General features: G+C 41.4%; 1 protein-coding gene across 1 annotated transcript in view; it reads left to right on the top strand.

Moving 5' to 3' along the window:
• The first annotated feature begins 4113 nt into the window (after positions 1-4113).
• Positions 4114-21251, top strand: part of FHIP1A (FHF complex subunit HOOK interacting protein 1A) — a 113521-nt gene continuing 96383 nt past the window's right edge. The window contains exon 1 of the mRNA XM_068990141.1: positions 4114-4218. Coding sequence (XP_068846242.1) covers positions 4114-4218 — 105 coding nt within the window. The remainder of the gene's footprint in view (positions 4219-21251) is intronic.

Here is a 21251-nt window from a genome sequence, read left to right as displayed (position 1 = left end):
CTGGCCTGTGAATGAGAGAGTGTGGAAAGAACCACCTGGCCTCTGGGTGCTTGGGTGGTGTTTGCATTGGCAGGGTCTCCTGATACAGCCTTTCCTTCCCAAACATGGCTTTCTGGACTTGCCTCCCCTTCTCTTTTGTCCCAAGTTCTCTCGATGTTGTGGTTTCTATAATCATGGCATATTGATTGATTTCTATAATCATGGCATCTGCCTCAAGAGTATGATTGGATAAGCATCAACCAAGTGAAATGTGTTTTTGTCAGAGAAGATACAGTTTCCTTAAGGGACTAGGGTCAGGGATTACAAGCGTTACAAAGGAGAATATAGTTTCTAGAAAGCACACTGGACTGGGAGTCAAGAGACATGTCTATCTCTCTCAGAGCAAACCTGCAGGACTTCCCTGCTGGTCCAGGGGCTGAGACCCTGTGCAGGGGCCTCAGATTCAATCCAGGGCCAGGGAGCTAGGTCCCATATGCTGCATCTAGGACTTGGCACAAATTAATAAATACTTTAAAAAAAAAAAAAAAGAAGCAGTTGTAATAGTCTGATTAGAGATGAGGGATGTTTGGGCTAAGGTGGTAGCAGTGGAGATGAAGAAATATTTTTTTAAAAAGAATTAACTAGTAAGATTGTGGCCTTGGTTAAGATATTTGTCCTGTCTGTACTATGGCCTCCTATCTGAAGAAATGGCATGTGTCCCTTTGAGAACTAATGTAAAGCATCGTAGAAAGCACATTTCTATTTTTGGTTTAGAGGCAGTTGGCATGATTTATGTTCCCTTAATGCCTTCGAAGAAGAATCTGAGATCCTGGAGCTGGAAGGCATCTAAGAGAGTCTTGTACTTTTTCAGCCTCTGGAATAAACCCAGGCACTCTGATTTTCCCTGTTGTTATCATCTAAATAAGAGACCTGGACATTTCCAAAGAGATACAGTGTTTAGGACAACAAGGAAGTTGAATCGGAATTTCTTTTCCCTCTTATCACTTGAAACAAGGTTGCACAGTGAGATGTTGTCTAGAAGGGCTATCCTGCTAATCAGAGTGAGGCGGGAGGATCATAGGGAGTGCGCGAGCAAGCATGCATGTGTGTGTGTGAGTTTGCACATGTACCTGTGTGTGTGTGGACAGCCACTCCTGATTTTTAAACACCAGTTGGGCCCATTGAAGTATGCCTCTCAGTGGCAGAGAGCCATGGTTGTCATTGGACAGTGTCTCATTGAAAGCACGTTTGTGTTATTAAGAATTCGCCAATTTACAGAATAAAACATAGTCACGGAAGATAGAATTGAACTGTTCCTTTCAGGTTTATCAGGTATACAGTCCTCCTTCCAACAGGCCTCCCTCTTTCTGCATACCTGTTCCTCGGACATTCTCCTTAAAAAGCATTTCTTTCCTCAGATGACGAATTCTTAGAAGTTTTCTATTCTTATGTACTAAAGTTTATTTTAAAGCTCTTTTAATGTTGGCTGGTGCGTCTTCTACACCCCCCAGCAGAAACATTGTGTTAACCAAAACATGCATTTGGTTCCATAAGAGCTTATGGAAAAACCTGAATGAACATTTTGATCAACCCAATACTTGTTTGGCATATTCCTTTAACTGTCTTCCAGTGTTTTGCTCTATTTCCCACAAAGAACTTGACCCATAAGTCTATAATCTTAAGGCACACACCTTAAGTCCGCCTCTCACATTTCATTGTTTATAGGAGGAATGGTTGATCAGTTTGATCACTGTTCTTCTTGTAATACCTTTCATATTACTCAGGTGAAAATAGTGTCTTGGGACTTCACTGGCGGTCCAGTGGCAAATACTCTGAGCTCCCAGTGCAGGGGAACTGGGTTCCATCCCTGGTCAGGAGACTAGATCCCACATGCTGCAATTAAGAGTTTGCATGCCACAACTAAAAATCCCACATGCCGCAACTAAGGCGCAGTGCAGCCACAGAAATAAATGTTGAAAAAAGAAAGAACATAGTCTTTTTAAAAAACAAAAACTCTTTTGTCACTGTACCTCTGGAAGTTTTATCATGGACTTTGTTTTTCAGTGCTCTGATAATTATAGCTCCTTTCCCCTGTACTCTCTCTAGCCTGTACACTTAATAATAATAATAATAATAACATTTTCTACTGTTGTTGTTGTTCAGTTGCTCTGTCATGTCCAACTCTTTGCAACCCCATGGACTGCAGCACACCAGGCTTTCCTGTCCTTCACTATCTCCTGGAGTTGGCTCAAATTCATGTGCATTGAGTTGGTGATGCCATCCAACCATCTCATCCTCTGCTGCCCCCTTCTCCTTTTTCCTTCAGTCTTTCTCAGCATCAGAGGTTTTTCCAGAGAGTTGGCTCTTTGCATCAGGTGGCCAAAGTATTGGCGTTTCAGCTTCAGCATCAGTGAATATTCAGGGTTGATTTCCGTTAGGATTGACTGGTTTAATCTCCTTGCAGTCCAGAGGACTGTCAAGAGTCTTCTCCAGCACCACAGTTCAAAAGCATCAGTTCTTCGGTGCTCAGCCTTCTTTATAATCCAACTCTCACATCCATACATGACTACTGGAAAAACCCTAGCTTTGACTATTCAGACCTTTGTTGTCAAAATAATATGTCTACTTTTTTAGTACACTGTCTTGGTTTGTCATAGCTTTCCTTCCAAGGAATATCTTTTAATTTCATGACTGCAGTGATTTTGGAACCCAAGAAAATAAAATCTGTCACCGTTTCTACTTTTCTCCCTTACATGTGCCATGCAGTGATGGGACCAGATGCCATGATCATAATTTTTTGAGTGTTGAGTTTCAAGCCAGCTTTTTCACACACTCCTCTTTCACCCTCATCAAGAGACTTTTTAGTTCCTCTTCACTTCTACCTTTATAGTGGTCTCATCTGCATATCTGAAGTTATTGATATTTCTCCCAGCAATCTTGATTCCAGTTTGTGCTTCATCCAGCCTGGTATTTTGCATGGTGTATTCAGCATATAAGTCAAATAAGCAGGGTGACCATATATAGCCTTGATGTATACTCCTTTCCCAGTTTTGAACCAGTCAGTGGTTCCGTGTCCAGTTCCAACTGTTACTTCTTGACTCACAAGGTTTTCAGGAGACAGGTAAGGTGGTGGTCTGGCACTCCCATCTCTGTACTCAGTCCTCTTTTGGGCTGATGAAACTGAGGAGATAATACTAATATCTTACTGCTTTTCTCAGAGTTAGCTCCACACAACTGGATACTATTCTCTGTATGTTCTATGACCTCAGTATCTTTTTTCTCCTCACCGACTCTGTTGGAATCTGACTTTCTTTGTATTTTATCTACATAATTCATTTTTCACTGATAAATAATACTGCTACTTTTCATTGATAAGTGTGCTGTGCTTTACTTACACTAAGTAAATGCTGTCTTGTTTTTGATGGATCATTTCTATCTGATTTGTTAAGGTTACTTGGAATTCTATTTTTATATTTATTTTTCAGGGAAGTTAGAAACCTTAACTTAGTTTGTAGCCATGAAATGACTGAGAATGTTTTAAATTCCATTATGAGAGTCAGTGATTTAAAAAAGTTGTTATTATTGGACCCGGCAGTCGGGGTACTGTGCTATAACTCCTCTGAGTTATGTCAGGCTATTTATTTTAGTCACTGTTAACTAAAGATTTTTCTGTTTCTTGGTGTTTTTAAGCACCACCACCATTGATAATCGTAGTTGATTGCTTGAGACTAGATTTGGATGGTTTAGAAGAATAATCTAGGGGGTTGTGGTTGGTGGTAGTAGAATAAACTCAGTAATTTTTGAATTTATTCATGTAGCTTTGGTAGCATCGTTTTATATTTTTAGTAGCAAAATGAGAGAAAAATATAAGAATGGCTTTGGATTGAGCTTAAATGTCTATTTTGTAGATATTTTGCTCAGTGCTGGACTTTGAGAATGTCTATGCTTTGATTTTAATTTAATCATATCCTATTTAATATGTATTTTTTTGTTATTGTCATTACAGATTTCAGAAGGTGACAATGAAATGTGAAGAAGTTACATTTCTACTGTGATACTTGAAAATTAGTGGCTGCCTACCAAATTTTCATGAAAATTAAATATGACTTAGGAGCATTTGATTTATGAAGGCTTATGATGTCATCCGTTGCGACAGAGAGCAAAATCCAGAGGGCGGTGAGCCTGCAGGGAGTTGACCCAGAAACATGCATGATTGTATTTAAAAACCACTGGGCGCAGGTAATGTTGGCGTTTCACCCTCTCCCGTGGGTCCCTACCTGTGTGACAAGTAACTAGGCTTCCAGAAACATAGGGAGGAAACCTTTTTAGGTAGGAAGAAAAGCAAATTTCTCTTCTTGCTTTCCTAGAATAGGTAGCTATTTAAAAACCTTGCTTTTCATGAAAGCAATTACAGGACATGAATGTTCCCCAGATATTTTTAGAGGAGCAGCAGTTGGGCTTCAAGTGACTTGTGTATCACTTTGCAATACACTCGACCGTGAGTACATCCTCTTTCTTTCCCTTCAGTCCTTAAACTCTAACAATACTGAAAGACATATTTATTAAGTATTTGCCAAGTGCTGTCCTGAATACCGCAAATGCCTTGTATCATTTAATCTTCTCCACAAACTGGTAAGGCAGTTAGTTTTAGCTTCCTCATTTTACAGATGAGGGGATGGAAACTCGTTAGCTTGTTTGAGGTTATATGACTAGTGACTCTCCATTCAAGTACTTAGACCTTGGTCCCATGACTCCAAGACTAGTATATTTGACCTCTGTGCGCTACCATTTTTCAGGCTTGTGGTCCCTCTGTCATTTAAAGAAGGAAGGTAGCTAGAAGTATCTGAATTCATTACAAAGCTATTTATAAAAGATTTTTTAAAAATTATTATTATTCATTTGGACTTCTCTGTGACTCTTCTTGGATCTACTTGTATGAATAATTAAGGGTTGAATGGTCAGGAAATTTACCAGCTTGCCCCTTCCCTCAGAGAGTTTACAAGGAGAAAAATAAATAAAATTGGCATTCTTTACTACTTGTCCACCATTACACTCCCCAGGTGAGCTGGTAAGTGGCTATTTATGTGACAGTTTTTTAATGACTACCCAATTCCTTCCTGTGGCTGGAGATAGCACATAAGTTAAAGCACTGAGCCTATAGATTATAGCAGTTACAGGGACACAGTTAAGATCAAAAACAAAATCAGTTCTGCTTCTGGGTCATTAACACTTTGTAGCTTCTTGTCACTGTTCAGTGTAAAGCTTCTAAAATTCTTTTTATGCATTTCCCTTTCTCTGACTTTTAACTGTTAAAATCTTAATGGGTTTGCCCTGGATATTAAGGGCACATCTGCTTTAGCAATGGGAAGAAAGTAATCCAGGAGTTTTCCAGATAATTTGAGTAATTACCTTTGGCTTTGCACTTGAATGCTGACGCATAGCACCTTTTGTTTGGCGGTGCCAGTTCAGTCGCTAAGTTGTGTGCGACTCTTGGAACCCCTCTGTCCATGGGATTCTCCAGGTAAGAATACTGAAGTGGATTGCCGTTTCCTTCTCCAGGGGATCTTCCTGACCCAGCAATTGAACCCTGGTCTCCTGCATTGCAGGCAGATTGTTAACTGACTAAGCTACAGGGGAACTCCCTTTCATTTAGTGCAGAGAAGTACTGAGTTGAGGGTAAGGGCAAGTTTGTCAGAGGGACTGGAGTCTAGTTCTTAAACATTTTCTTTTGTAAAGTGAGTGCACTCTTGGTCCAACTGTGTTTCAGCCATTTTTTTAACTTTGGCCAAATTTCTTACCCATTAGTCTTGACTTTCCTTTTAAATAAATCTGGAAAATGCCCTCAGTCTCTCTCTATTTCCCAAGGCTCTTGAGGGCCCAACTGTTACCTTTATAAATAAAAATACTGGTTAAATCAATTAATGTAGACATCAATGTAATTACAGTCATTGCTTGGTATCTATGGGGTATTGGTTCCAAGATACCAGCAGATAACAAAATATGGGATGCTCAAGTCCCTTATACAAAATGATGTTTCCATATCACCTAGGCACATCTGCACGTCCTCCAGATCATCTCTAGATTACTTATGATAACTAATACAATATAAATACTATTTGAATAATTGTAAATGCAATGTAAATAGTTGCCGGTGTGCCGCAAATTCAAGTTATGCATTTTGGAACTTTCTGAAATTTTTTTCCAAATATGTTCCATCTGTGATTGGTTGAATTTGCAGAGGTGGAACCCACAGATACAGAGGACTGACTGTATTGTTAAATGGAGATTTAGTGAGCCCAAACTTCAGCTCCCTCACTGTGGGCATCACAGGTGGGACACAGAGAAGTATAAGCCTTGGTCTGGGCTTTTCTGTTAAATTTCTTTTTATCTGGAGGATAACCGCTTTATGATGCTGTATTGCTTTCGGCTGTACAACAGCGTGAATCAGCCATAAGTTTACGTATGTCCCCTTCCTCTTGCACCTCCCTGCCACCACTCACCCCGTCCCACCCATTTAGATCGTCGCAGAGCGCTGGGTCACGCTCCCTGTGTTACACAGGAGCTTCCTGCTAGCTACCTGTTTCACACATGGTGACAGATATGCTTCAGTGCTATCTCTCAGTTCATCCCACCCTTTCCTTCCCCTTTGCCGTGTCTACAAGTCTCTTCTCTATGACTGCATCTCTATTCCTGCCCTGCAAACAGGTCCATTACTACAATCTTTCTAGATTCCATATGTATGCGTTAATATATGCTATCTGTTTTTCTCTTTCTGACTTACTTCATTCTGTGCAACAGGCTTCAGGTTCATCCACCTCACTGGAACTGACTCAGATTAGTTCCTTTTTATGACTGAGTAATACTCCAGTGTGTGTGTGTGTGTGTGTGTGTGTGTGTGTGTGTGTGTGTGTATGTATAGCACTACTTCTTTATCCATTCATCTGCTGATGATCATCTTGGTTGCTTCGTGTGTGTGTGTGTGTGTATGAGTGTGTGTGTGTGTGTATAGCACTACTTCTTTATCCATTCATTTGCTGATGGACATCTTGGTTGCTTCGTGTGTGTGTGTATGAGTGTGTGTGTGTGTGTGTGTGTGTGTATGTGTGTGTGTAGCACTACTTCTTTATCCATTCATCTGCTGATGATCATCTTGGTTGCTTCGTGTGTGTGTGTGTGTATGAGTGTGTGTGTGTGTGTGTGTGTGTATAGCACTACTTCTTTATCCATTCATCTGTTGATGGACATCTTGGTTGCTTCGTGTGTGTGTGTGTATGAGTGTGTGTGTGTGTGTGTGTGTGTGTGTATAGCACTACTTTATCCATTCATCTGTTGATGGACATCTTGGTTGCTGTGTGTGTGTGTGTGTGTGTGTGTTTAGCACTACTTCTTTATCCATTCCTCTGTTGATGGACATCTAGGTTGCTTCCATGCCCTGGCTATTGTAAATAGAGCTGAAATGACTATTTGGGGTACATGTGTCTTTTTGAATTATGGTTTTCTCAGGGTATATGCCCAGTAGTGGGACCCTTGGATCATATACTGGTTGCATTGCTAGTTTTCTTTTTAAAGTGACTTCCCCACTATTCTCCATAGGGATCAGTCCGCACTCCGGTGCAGTAGGACCCCTCTCCCCACACCCTCTCCAGCATCTATGGTTTGTAGATTCTTTGGTGCTAGTCGTTCAGATTGGTGTGAGGTGATAGCTCATTGTGGTTTCGATTTGCATTTCTCTCATAATGAGCCGTGTCGAGCATTGTGTGTGTGTGTGTGTGCTGGCCGTCTGTATGTCTTCTTTGGATGTCTTTTTAGGCCTTCTGCCCATTTTTTGATTGGGTTCTTTGTTTTTCTGATATTAAGCTGCATGAGTTGCTTGCAGAGATTAATCCTTTGTCAGTTGCTTCGTTTACAATTATTTTCTCCCATTCTGAAGGTTGTCTTTTCATCTTGTTTATGGCTTTCTTTGCTATGCAAAAGCTTCCAAGTTTAATTAGGTCCCATTTGTTTATTTTTGTTTTTATTTCCATTACTCTAGGAGATGGGTCACAGAGAATCTTGCTGCAACTTCTGTCAACGAGTGTACTGCGCATTTTCCTCTGAGAGTTTTATACTTCCTGGTCTTACAGTTAGGTCTTTAATCCATTTTGAGTTTATTTTAGTGTATGGTGTTAGGAAGTGTTCTAATTTTGTTCTTGTACATGTAAGTCTCCAGTTTTCCCAGCACCACTTATTGAAGAGATTGTCTTTTCTCCATTATATTTTCTTGCCATCTTTGTCAAAGATAAGGCACCCGTAGGTGCCTGGGTTGATCCCTGGGCTTTCTGTCTTGTTCCGTTGGTCTGTATTTCTCTTTTGTGCCAGTACCATACTGTCTTGATGATTGTAGCTTTGTAGTATAGTGTGAAGTCAGAAAGGTTGATTCCTCCAGCTCTAGTTTTCTTTCTCAAGATTGCTTTTGCTTTTCAGGATCTTTTGTGTTTCCACAAACATTGTGAACTTTTTTGTTTTGGTTCTGTGAAAAATGCCATTGGTAACTTGATAGGGGTTGTATTGAACCTATAGATTGTTTGGGGTAGTTTAATCATTTTCACAATATTGATTCTTTCAATCCAGCGAACACGGTATCTTTCCCCATCTGTTTCTGACATCTTTGATTTCTTTCAAGAATGTCTTACAGCTTTCTGTATACAGGTCTTTTGTCTCCGTAATTAGGTTTATTCCTAGGTATTTTATTCTTTTTGTTGCAGTGGTGAATGGGATTGATTCCTTAATCTCTCTTTCTGATTTCTTGTTGTTAGTGTAGAGGAATACAAAGGTTTTCTGTGTATTGATTTTGTATCCTGTGACTTTACTAAATTCACTGATGGGCTCTAGTAATTTTCTGATAGTATCTTTAGGATTTTCTATGTCTATTGTTGGTTCATCTGCAAACAGTGAGAGTTTTACTTCTTTTCCAATCTGGATTCCTTTTATTTCTTTTTCTTCTCTGATCATGGCTGCTGCTGCTGCTGCTAAGTCGCTTCAGTTGTGTCTGACTCTGTGCGACCCCATAGACGGCCTCCCACCAGGCTCCCCCGTCCCTGCGATTCTCCAGGCAAGAACACTGGAGTGGGTTGCCATTTTCTTCTCCAGTGCATGAAAGTGAAAAGTGAAAGTGAAGTCGCTCAGTCGTGTCCAACTCTTAGCAGCCTACCAGGCTCCTCCATCCATGGGATTTTTCCAGGCAAGAGTACTGGAGTGGGGTGCCATTGCTTTCTCTATCAACATGGCTAGGACTTCAAAAGCTGTGTTGAATAATAGTTGGGAGAGTGGGCATCCTTGTTCTGTTCACAATCTTAGAGAAAATGCTTTCATTTTTTCACCCCAGGTGGCACTAGTGATAAAGAACCTGCTTTCCAATGCAGGAGATGTAAGAGAGAGATGCAGGTTTGATTTCTGGGTTGGGAAGATCCCCTAGAGGAGGGCATGGCAGCTGCTCGAGTATTCTTGCCTGGAGAATACCATGGGTAGAGGAGCCTGGTGAGCTACGGTTCATTGGGTTGCAAAGAGTCAGACATGACTGAAGCGACTTAGCATGCACATACAGGAAAAATGATTATTGTGGGTTGTCCTGTATAGCCTTTCTTATGTTGAGGAAGGTTTCTTCTGTGCCCATTTTCTGAAGAGGATTTTTTTTTTCAATCATAAATTGGTGTTGGATTTTGTCAGAAGTTTTTTTTGCATCTTTTGAGATTATCATATGATTTTTATGTTTCAGTTTCTTAATATGGTGTATCACATTGATTTGCATACATTGAGGAATACTTGCATCCCTGGGATAAACCGTGCTTGATCATGGTGTATGTGTTGCTGGCTTCTGTTTGCTAGTATTTTTTTTTGAGGCTTTTTTGCATTTGTGTTCATCAGTGATACTGGCTGATAATTTTCCTTTTCTGTGATATCCTTGTCTGGTTTTGGTATCAGGGTGCCAGTGACTTCATGGAATGAATTTGGAAGTGTTCCTCCCTCTACAATTTTTTGGAAGAGTTTGAGAAGGACAGGTGTTAGCTCTTTGGTAAACATTTGATAGAATTCACCTGTGAAGCCATTTGACCCTGGGATTTTTTTTAGGGGGGCAGATTTTTGATCACAGTTTTGAATTCAGTGCTTGTGATTGGTTTGCTCATGATTTTTGTTTTCCTTTTTCAACCTTGGAAGATGGTACTTTTCTAAGCATTTGTGCCTTTCTTCCGGGTTGTTCATTTTATTGGCATGTAGTTGCTTGCAGTAGTCTCTTGTAAGCCTTTATATTCCTGCATTGTCTGTTGTAACCTTTCTTTTTTTCATTTATAATTTTGTTGATTTGAGTCCCCTTATTTTTTTACTTGATGAGTTTGGCTAATGGTTTGTCAAGTTTTTTTTTTTTCTTCTCAAAGAACCAGTTTGTAATTTTATTGATTTTTTATATTGTTTCTTTCATTTCTTTCTACTCTGACATTTATAATTTCTTTCCTTCTGCTAACTTTGGGGTTTTTTGGTTGTTCTTCTTTTTCTAGTTGCTTCAGGTATAATGTTGGATTGTCTATTTGATTTTTTTCTTGTTTCTTGAGGTAGGACTGTGTTGCTATAGACTTCCCTCTTAGAACTGCTTCTGCTGCATTCTGTAGGTTTTGGGTCATTGTGTTTTCATTGTCATTTGTTTCCAGGTATTTTTTTTATTTCCTCTTTGATTTCTTCAGTGACCTCTTGGTTATCCAGAAGCATATTGTTACCCTCCATGTGTTTGTGTTTTTTACAGATTTTCCCCTGTAATTGATATCTAATCTCTTAGTGTTGTGGCCAGAAAAGATGACTGATGATTTCAGTTTTCTTAAATTTGCCAGGTCTTGATCTGTGACCCAAGTTGTGGTCTATCCTGGAGAATGTTCTATATGCATTTGAGAAAAAAGTATATTCTTTTTAATATTTGTTTATAAAAACTTTTATTAAAAAGTTTTATATTCTTTTATAAAAAACTTTTATAAAAGTTTATTCTTTTATGTATACAGAAGATCTGTATTTGGTGCAATGTGCTAGAGATATGTTAGGTCCATCTATCCTGATATGTCATTTTAGACTTGTGTTTCCTTATTAATTTTCTGTCCATTAGTGTAAGTGGGGTATTGAAATCCCCTAGTATTGTTGTGTAAAATCCCCTACTATTTTTGATTTCCTCTTTTATGTCTGTTAGTGTTTGTCTTATGTATTGAGGTGCTTCTATGTTGGATGCATAAATATTTGCAGTTGTTATGTCTTCTTGGATTGATTCTTTGATCATTAGGTAGTGTCCTTTATTGCCTCTTGTAATATTCTTTATTTTAAAGTCTGTTTTGTCTGATATGAGCATTGATACTCTGGCACTCTTTGGATTTCCAGTTGCTTGGAATATCCTTTCCCATCTCCTCACTCTTAGTCTGTGTGTATCTCTCCATCTGAAGTGGGTCTCTTGTAGAGAGCATATATGTGCGTCTTGTTTTTGTGTCCGTTCAACCATTCTGTCTTTTGGTTGGCACATTTAATCTGTTTAAATTTAAAGTAATTATTGATATATATGTTCCTGTTGACATTTTCTTAATGTTTGGGGTTTGTTTTTGGAAGTCTTCATTCTCTTGTGTTTCCTGCCTAGTGAAGTCCCTTTAGCATTTGCTGTAAAGCTGGTTTAGTGGTGCTGAATTCTCTTAACTTAGCTTTTCTGTAAAGTGTTTGATTTCTTCATCAATTTTGAATGAGATCCTTGCTGGACAGAGTAATCTTGGTTGAGTTTTTTCCCTTTCATTATTTCAGATATATCCTGTCACTCTCTACTGGCCTGCAGACTTTCTTCTGAAACATCAACTGTTAATTTTATGGGGTTTCCCTTGTATGTTACTTGTTGCTTTTCCCTGGCTGCTTTTAAAATTTTTTCTTTGTGTTTAATTTTGTTAGTTTGATTTATATGTGTCTTAGCATGTTTCTCCTTGGGTTTATTCTGTATGGGATTCTCTGTGCTTCTTGGGCTTATTTCCTTTTCCACGATAGGAAGTTTTTGACTATAATTTCTTGAAAAATTTTCTCAGACCCTTTACTTTTCTCTCTTTCTCTGGAACTCCTATAATTCAAATGTTGCTGCAGTTAATATTACCCCAGAGGTCTCTGCAATTATCCTCAAGTTTTTTTCATTCTTTTTTCTTTATTCTGCTCTTCAGCAGTTATTTCCACTATTCTCTCTTCCAGCTCACTTATCCATTCTTCAGCCTTAATTATTCTGCTATTGATTTATTCTAGAATGTTTGTAAATTCAGTAATTGTGTTGTTTGTCACTATTTGTTTAGTCTCTGTTTCTTTTAGGTCCTTTTTAAATGTATTATATGATTCTTACATTTTCTCCCGTGTAGTATTGAGATTTTGTATCTCTACTCTCATTGCTCTGAATTCTTTTTCAGGTAGTTTGCCTATTTTCTCTTTGTATATTTTGTCTTGTGAGTTTTTGTTCTTCATCTGCATAGTATTTCTCTGTCTTTTCATTTTGTCTAACTGACTGTTTGGGGTTTCCTTTCCCCAGGCCATGGGGTCATAGTTCTTGTTTTTGGTCTCTTTCCCTGGTGGATGAGGTTGGTGCAGGGGCTTTTGTAGGCTTCATGTTGGAAGGGACTTGTCCTTGTGCTCTAGTGGGAGGGGGTGAGTTTTTCCCTCAGATGGACAGGGTTGTTTGAGGTGGTGTGTTTTGGGATGTCTGTGGGCAGCCCCTCTGCTTATGTTCTTGTCTTGCTTGTTATTTGGGTGAGGCGTCCAGGACTGGGTGCTGCAGGCAGTTCGGCAGTGCTGGGTCTTGGATTCAGCTGGAGGCCATTTTGAGAGTGCTCACTGATTAATATTCCCTGGGGTCAAGAGTTCTCTGGTGGTCTAGCGTCCTGGACTCGGACATCCCCTCCAGAGACTCAGGCCCAACCTTTGGAACCGAGATCCCACAAACTGTTTTGGCAATAAAGGGTAGTAAAACAGACAAGCAAACAAGCAAACAAACAAAACCCTGAGAAGACCAAAAAAAAACCCCAAACCCCAAAAAGAACACCCCCAAACCAACTAAACACCAAAAACCCTTCCCCAAGAAACAGAAAAATGAAGCTGAAACAAACGATAAAAGCAAATTCAGACAAATAGAAACAAAAACAAATGAACGTGCTCAGACACACACACACACAGACAGACACACACACACGAAAGCACAACTGTCTAAAGAAAACAAAGTCCAAGAGGGTGATCAGGTGAGTGAAGGGAACCAAAAACGATATCAACCAATTGAAAATAAAATGGACAACAACAAAACAAAACGAACGAGAACACAGAACAGAAAACGAGGCCAAAGCAGAGTGCCAGCTGAGGCACAGAGCAAAGCAAGCAGGCGAGCAAACGTGGCGGGAAGAAAAGAAAGGAAAAAAGTAGGGAAGCAAAGGTGAATAGAGATGTGTAAGAGAAGGTCTACGTATGTTAAAGAAAAACTACATCAGAAAGCGCTTCCCCGGTGGCTCAGTGGTAGAGAATCCGTCTGCCAAGCAGGAGATGGAGGTTCAATCTCTGGGTCAGAAAGATCCCCTGAAGAAGGAAATGGCAACCCACTCGAGTATTCCTGCCTGGGAAATCCCATAGACAGAGGAGCCTGGCTGGGCTACAGTCCATGGGGTCACAAAGAATTGGATACAACTTAGCAATTGAACAACAAGCAACAATAAGAAAAGAACCCCCCCCCCCCCAAAAAAAAAAAAACCCCACACAAATCCATAGAAAGCCAAAGTAGAAATATACAAAAGAAATTTTAAAAAGTTTCCAACAGCCTAAATAGAGATAATAATAATAAAAAGAACAACTGCAGAGGAAAAAGAAAGTGAAGAACTTCTAGAATCAACTGGGGAGTGAATCAAAAGAAGAGTAATGTTTTTCTCGGATCTCAGCGGCCAGTGTTCTTTCCTCTGCTGTGAGTCACAGTCCACCTCCGCCTCCCTAGGAAGCCTTCCGGTACCGGGGAGGGCTAATCTCTGGACCTTCTGTGGGGTCAGCTCAGGCTCTAATCTGACCCTGCTCTGGCCCTGCTGCTGGATGTGCTTGCCTCCATTATCCACAGCTGCCAGAGCTAGAGTCTTTTCTTTTGTGGGAACCGTCACTGTCCTTCTGTATATTCCATCGACACAGAGTCTACCCAGTTGATCACGTGGACTTAATCTGTAACTTGCGCAGCTAGTGGAAAGATTTTGATCCTCTTCCTTAGGCAGTCCACCCCTGGAGCTCAGTTGTGGTTTTATCCCTTCCTTACATGTGGGTCATCCACAGAAGTCTGCTCCTGAGGCTGCCCTAGAGGGCTTGGGTCTGCCCAGTGAGGACCAGGCATAGAGGTGGTGTGGCAGCTTGGATCGCGGGGACCCTGGCTGTGCCAGGCCCACAGGGAAGCCAGTGGCCACAGATGCAGGAGGTATGGTTCTATTAGGATTCTTCCTAGCTCCTGGCAGCTGCTGCTCAAAGGACCTCCCTGGCTGGTCCTTCTATGTTGCTCAGCCCAGCAGGCACTCAAAGGGCAGCCTGGCTGGGGTCCTTCTCTGTCGCTGAGCCCAGCAGGCTCTCAAAGGACTGCCCTCTCTGGAGTCTTTCTCCATTGGTCAGCTGCGCGCTGACCACTGCCTGTCAGGCGTGTGGGGAGAGAGAGGCGTCCGTGATGGCTCCTCCCCCTGCGTGTGACTCAGCAGTAGCGCCTTATCTTCATGGCTGCCCGGCGTTCCTCCGAAGGCCCTCCCCGCCATGGATTTCTTTTCTCCCGTCCCTTCCGGCCGTCTCCCCGCAGTCAGCAGCAGCCCTCGCCCCCGGATTGCCCTCCAGCCCCCCCTCTCCAGCTCCCACCCGCTGCGCCTTCTGGTGGAGTCCCATCCCTGTCCGGGGTATGTAGGGCCGCGGCACGGATGAGCTGTGTGGTTCTCACTCCACTGAGACTATCACAGATTGGCTGCCTTACTCTCTGATAGCTTCAGATGCTTCCCTTCTGTTCCAGCCGAACGTCCTGGGTTCAGGGATCTCCCCCCTGCTTCAGCTGCCCCACCCCTGGCTGCAGATTGGTCCTGCTCTCTCTCATCCTCCTCCTTCCTTTGTCCTACCGAGTTTTCATGGATCAGTATATTACTTTAGGGTGGTCAGGGACTTCTGCTCGGTGAGAAATTCTGCATCTGAAGATGTATTCCCAGTACATCAATGGGGAGAGATGTATTCTACCATCTTGTCGACCTACTCCCCCACTGTGTTGTCGACCACCAGTCTAGGCTTTTAAAGAACAGTTAAGCTAGTTTGGATGACAACATGAGATACGTTATTATAAAATGAATCATATTGATCATAGGAATTAAGGGAAGGGACTATTATGGATGGAAATGGCCTGTGGAATCCAGGAAGCAAGATTTTGTTAGCTTGACTGTGGGAAAAGGAGGTTTTGATGACAGAAAGGATAAGGATATATATTTTTTACCTTTCTGAAGGGAGGGGTATTAGGAGCAAATGATCAGCTTTGGCTTTTTTCAGTGGTTTAAAAAAGTGGTGAGGAAATGAGGGCAAGGCAGAGCTGTGGTGCTAAGTTTGAGATAAGGAATGAGACCTTCAGTAGATAAAAATACATGCTGTCTATTTATTGTTTTTGGAGTTTCATGCTAACGCTTTGCTATGAGTTGTTCAGGCTGGAGACTAATTCAAATGAGCAGTTGCAGAGGACTGGGAAATGAGCTACTATCTGACATAAACTCCTGTGACTAGTGTGATGTAGCCCCCAGGTTCCCCTGAGGCAACCCAAGGAAACCTGTAAGGCTGGTAGGAAATGTGATATAGATAGAATGGTGTGACTACATTCTGTTTACTGGAGTGTTCCATTAGCCAGCAAGTACCATGCTTTTGCAGATGTTCGATTAGGGAAGATGAGGGCAACAAAAGTCAGTGGTGTCCAAAGTTCTGTCCTAACAAAGTATCATAAGAAAGGATACTTGAGTACAAATTCAGCATAACTAACATATATTTGACAGATTCTCTTCTCCTGTTTGCTAGGAGCTTCTGCTTCAGGGGTATCCACTTAGCCACCAACACTGTACAATCTGTCAGGGACTGCTAGTTACACAACCACCCGTCATCCAAGGCTGTCCGTGACCACAGGGGTCACCAAAGGAGGGACCTTGAGTGCCACTGATGCACTTGAGTTTCCTAACTGGTTCCAGGGTCCAGTGACCTCAGGGCATCCTCAGGATAGTTCTAGAGTGGACATCCCAGAGTAATGGACACTGGAGAATCCAGGCTATAGGAAGTAGCCTCTGGCCTGTACATCCTGTCATCTTCTGAAATGTCGTTTTCGGCCATGGTAGCCAGGGCAACGAATCTAAGACCCGGGTCTGCCCAGGGCATCCCTGTAATTGGACGCTTCATTGGGTTCTGGCCACCTACATGCCGGGCTGGGAGATAGGGTTCTTTATGTCATGGCCTCTTTCTCTGCTCATCTCTCATTTAATCTCCAAAAACGCAAAATTACTTGGAGCTCCTAGCCATCCCTTCTCCTGGCATCACACCTTTCCATGCCTCTCTGCCCCAGGCACTTCCTCTTCTTTCTGCCTGGAATATACCTCCCTCTGGTTAGTGCCTTCCACAAGCCCCGTTTAGAACATCATTTCAGGAAACCTTCTCTGCCCTCTTTTGTGTTCCCACTCTGTGCTCCGACAGCATCTTGAGTGTTCTTTCACAGGTAAACCCACCACCTTTTATGAAAAGTATTTACATAACATCTTCTTCCCAGTCTCATTACAAGCTCCTCATGATCGGAAACCATTTATTTGTAGTTGACAAAATCTCCAGTGCCAAGAATACTGTAGGCATATGTAGATGTTTAATAAATTATTGAACTGAAAGACAGGAAATATGAAATATAACTTTAGAAGAGTTAAGAGACTTGGAAAATGAGTACCAGTAAAACATTTGCTGTAATTTGCTACTGGTAAGATCTTTAGACTTGAGAGAGAAAGAGTCAGAATATGTTTAGTTTACAGTCATCTAGAAGAACAGGTTATAGGCTAGCAGAGTATTGTTTTTATCTCTTGCCTTTGCTTCTTCTGAATGGAAGAGAGAGCAGGACCTAAGAAGCATTGGTCCATCAGATAATGAACTATCCAACTGTATTGCCATATGAACTAAAGCCCTCCCCTCTCAGTTATTCTTAAGGGCACATTTTTATTTGTAAAGCTTTATGGCCTTTGCTCTATTCTTTCTCTGTCCTTTCCTTTCACGTGTTGAATCATTATTAGTTATATACTAAATGATGTCTGCTCTTAAAACCAAGAGACCAGAGGTTAAACAAACTCAATTAGAAATGAGAAATGCACATTTCTGTGTGCCTCTTAATAGTGCAGAGCTTCTCCTTACTACTCTCAGCCTCCAGAAGATAAGCTGTTATATAATTTTTTAAGCTAAGAGTGTATCAGAGCTCAGATCGTGTAATGGTAATGATAAAGAAACGCTAGTGGATTTAGTAGCCATTTTCTTCTTGGAGGGGATGCGGCTGAGAAGAAAACTGAATCTGGCTTGATTAAGTGAAATGTCTTCCTATAATAATGAAGGATAGATAATATGTTCTAAATAGGGTGACCTGTGCAGAGCCCCAAGTGGCCTGACTCCATTGAAGAAGCACAGAGATCACAGTGAAGATGGCTTTGAGATCAGCATTCCCTGATTTCACAGTCAGGGAATTTCAGTCTGTTCCCTGTGAAATTCATTCTCTTGCTCTGTTCATCTTTACTCTTGTGGTCTGGGCCTTGTCACAGACTAAATAACAGAGGGAAATGACATGAAGTCTTTAAGCGATGAAAGACTGGAAGATGTTAGAGAACTCTGTGATCAGTCTTCTCAGTACCTTTCCTAGTAAAGTGATGTTTGTTAGTATTTAAAAATTATATGTCTCTCTCCGCAGCTTTTGACAGTAGAAAGTAAAGCAGATCAAAAGCTGCGCTTCCGCAGAGGGCCAAGGCATTGAATTGAGCCTCTGTTAGACTCTAGCGTTGTTGGGCATGTTGAAATCTCAGAAGCTCGCCTACTGTATGCTTGGTGATAAGTCTGTTTTTGCTGTGCTTGGAATTACAGGGGTCTCTGGAGTATTATTACACAGATCATTACTCTTAAGTCTCTCCTCTAATAATGAAACTTTAGAAAAAAAAATTATGTATACCTAACTTAAGGGTTATTGGAGAAGGAAATGGCGACCCACTCCAGTGTTCTTGCCTGGAGAATCCCAGGGACAGGGGAGCCTGGTGGGCTGCTGTCTATAGGGTCGCACAGAGACGGACACGGCTGAAGCGACTTAGCAGCAGCAGCAACTTAAGGGTTAGTTTGAATATTATCTTATTGGTTGATGCTCCTACTGTGTTTCTGTGTTATAGTGATTACTTCTCTGGTCCCAAGGAGGTATGGCATGTAGATAGAGTTTCTGCTTTATCCTGTTTAATTCTAGATTTAGACACATCTCTATAGTTCGGAATTGAAGCCGACGTTAACCAAGTTCTGCAAATACACATATATTATTAGGCCGTTCCCTTAATATAAGAAGAAATGATTGTGTAAAGGTCTCCCATGGGAATAGGTGTGTACAAAATACCCTAAATTACAGGACACAGCTGCTAAGTAATAAACAAGGACTGAATGGAAATTTGCTTTTGTTGTAGTTGATTTGGTACATTAAATGGAATTTGGCGTTAAGATCACTAAATCCTGTCCTCCTTCTCTGTGATGGAAAATGTTGCTTAGTAACTTGTTTTTTTTCCACAATGCCACTTTAAATTAGCATTCCAAAGGGTTTGGAAGTATGGATTGTATTCATATGACTTTCTTGAAATAACTAGGCTCTAACCAAAGTAGCATAAATAGTCATCTATTGTTACCTGAGTGTATATAAGACATAGAATGATAGTAAGGTGGAGTCAAAGCTAATCTTCTGTCAGAGAAACGTTCATTTTTATCATGAAGAATTTGTTGTCATGTGGTGAGATTATGTGATTTATGTATATCTTTCATTCTGAAAGCATTTGAGCTTCCTATTTAGAATTTGTGCATGTTTGAAATTCAGACCCATTTTCGCTGAGTCGTAGGAGCCATCATTAAAGCTAAGGATAGGAGTAGCTGATATTCCTTAATGGAAGAAATATGCTATTTGTTTATCTTACTGAGCTCTAATGATCCTCATAGTTACAGGTCAGATAACTTTGAAGTTAGGTTAAAAATTTAGCTGTGTTGGTCAGATGATAATTTGTATACCATTGCTCACACTGTTGATTTTTTGTGTATTTGTTTCTTTTTAGAATCATGATACATGATTTGGGCTTTTGATCCTTTTGTATTTATATCCTTATGGATATAAATTTACACATATATTTTTATTATATTTACATTAGACATATAATGTAATATATATAACATATATTAATTTTATATGTGTAAATTTATAGATATGTAAATTTAATATATGTGAATTTGCACATAAATGTAAAATTTATGCAAATCTATAAATGACTCCATATTTATATGTATGCATGTGTATCTATATAGTGTATATACAAAAGCTTGTATATGTTACAGTTGGTAGATCAACAAATGCCTGGCTGTAATTGGAAGACCATTTACAGTCCCATATTTGATCTTAAGAAAAGAAAGAAAGTGAAGTCGCTCAGTCGTGTCTGACTTTTTGCAACCCTATAGACTGTGGCCTACCAGGCTCCTCCGTCCATGGGATTTTCCAGGCAAGAGAACTGGAGTGGGTTGCCATTTCCTTCTCCAGAGGATCTTCCTGACCCAGGGATTGAACCAGGGTCTTCTACATTGTAGGCAGATGCTTTACCATCTGAGCCACCAGGGAAGCCTTTGATCTTAGCTGGCTTATATAGTGAGCATGGGCTTTATCGGGGGTTGATTCGATTTGTTCAGTGGTATTTGGCCTAACAAAAGTGAAAGTGAAGTGAAAGTTGCTCAGTCGTGTCTAACTCTTTGCAACCCCATGGACTATACAGTCCATGGAATTCTCCAGGCCAGAATACTGGAGTGGGTAGCCATTCCCTTCTCCAGGGGATGTTCCCAACCCAGAGATCGAACCTAGGTCTCCCACATTGCAGGCAGATTCTTTACCAGCTGATTCTACAAGGGAAGCTGCCTAACAAAGTGAACTTGTTTAGTAAAGGAAATACTTGTAAAGTATATTTTCCTACTTGGATCTCTCCGCCCCCATAATTGTGTTTTCTTGCCGTAACTGAATCGTTGAGACGAAGCACATATGGCTGAGAAAGAGCCAGGGCTGGGGAGTTGGAGGCAAGGTTGAGAGTGTAGGAGGGTAAGCAGGGGAGTGGGTCAGGCCACTGTGAGCAGCAGGGATCCGCAGCAGGTGAGTGAAACTGGGCAGCAAGCAGAAACGGGGGCCCGGGAATGTTGGAGTTTGGTGGGAGTGATGTGAGAAGAGGGCACATAAGGAAAAGATTGAAAAGTCAAGGTCACATCAGGAATCAGCCGACAGAACCCGAAAGGGCTCAGAGCCCACCTGGACGGCTGACGTGGGACATCGGAACAGAGGCTCCTGGCTGTTTCCGTGCCAGTTGTACTCTGGCTGGGAAGCTTCCTGGGCATTCCCTGTCAGGGTGGGAACCAGGCGCAGGCGTGGCCCGCAGAGCCCACTTGTAAAAGCAGGTCAAGGGTGTGTCTGCCTGAAAGGGAGAGGGAGGTGGCCCGGGAGCGTCCTGACACCTCGAAGAGGGAGGCTAAGGACCAGTGGCAGCACAGGCAGGATCAGCACTTTGCGGAGCTTGTGACTCACGGCCCGGCCTGTAACACACCAGTCTTTCGGGCAGTAAAGCCTCCAGGCCAGACTGGGGAATGAGGCGAGGGCCCTGTTCCAGACGACCAGCAAACCTTTTCTTTCTTTGTGGGGCTGTCACAGCTCTGTTCTTATGTTCCTCTGCCCATGAACCCAGAAGGTGGTGTAGAAGAGCTTCTGTAAAGGGGATACAGAGAGAGCTTTCCATGTAGAAGCTGCTGTGTGGTTTACATTCTGTATAAAAATCTCAGTTCTCTTTTGTGGGTTTTTCGTGGCCCCCTCCCCACCAAAAGTAGGTCTGTTTGCAGAGGAGTGTCTTGAAATAAGTAATATAAATGAAGATTAACCCATGAGAAAAGTGTGGCTTGTGATCGTGTAAATAGTTTTGCTTTATATTTACATATATACATTTAGATACTTTATAAAT

This window comes from Capricornis sumatraensis, chromosome 17, assembly GCF_032405125.1.
Source record: "Capricornis sumatraensis isolate serow.1 chromosome 17, serow.2, whole genome shotgun sequence".
Classification (NCBI taxonomy): domain Eukaryota; kingdom Metazoa; phylum Chordata; class Mammalia; order Artiodactyla; family Bovidae; genus Capricornis; species Capricornis sumatraensis.
The sequence above is the reverse complement of the archived record's forward strand: the minus strand, read 5'-3'. Positions and strand labels throughout refer to the sequence as shown.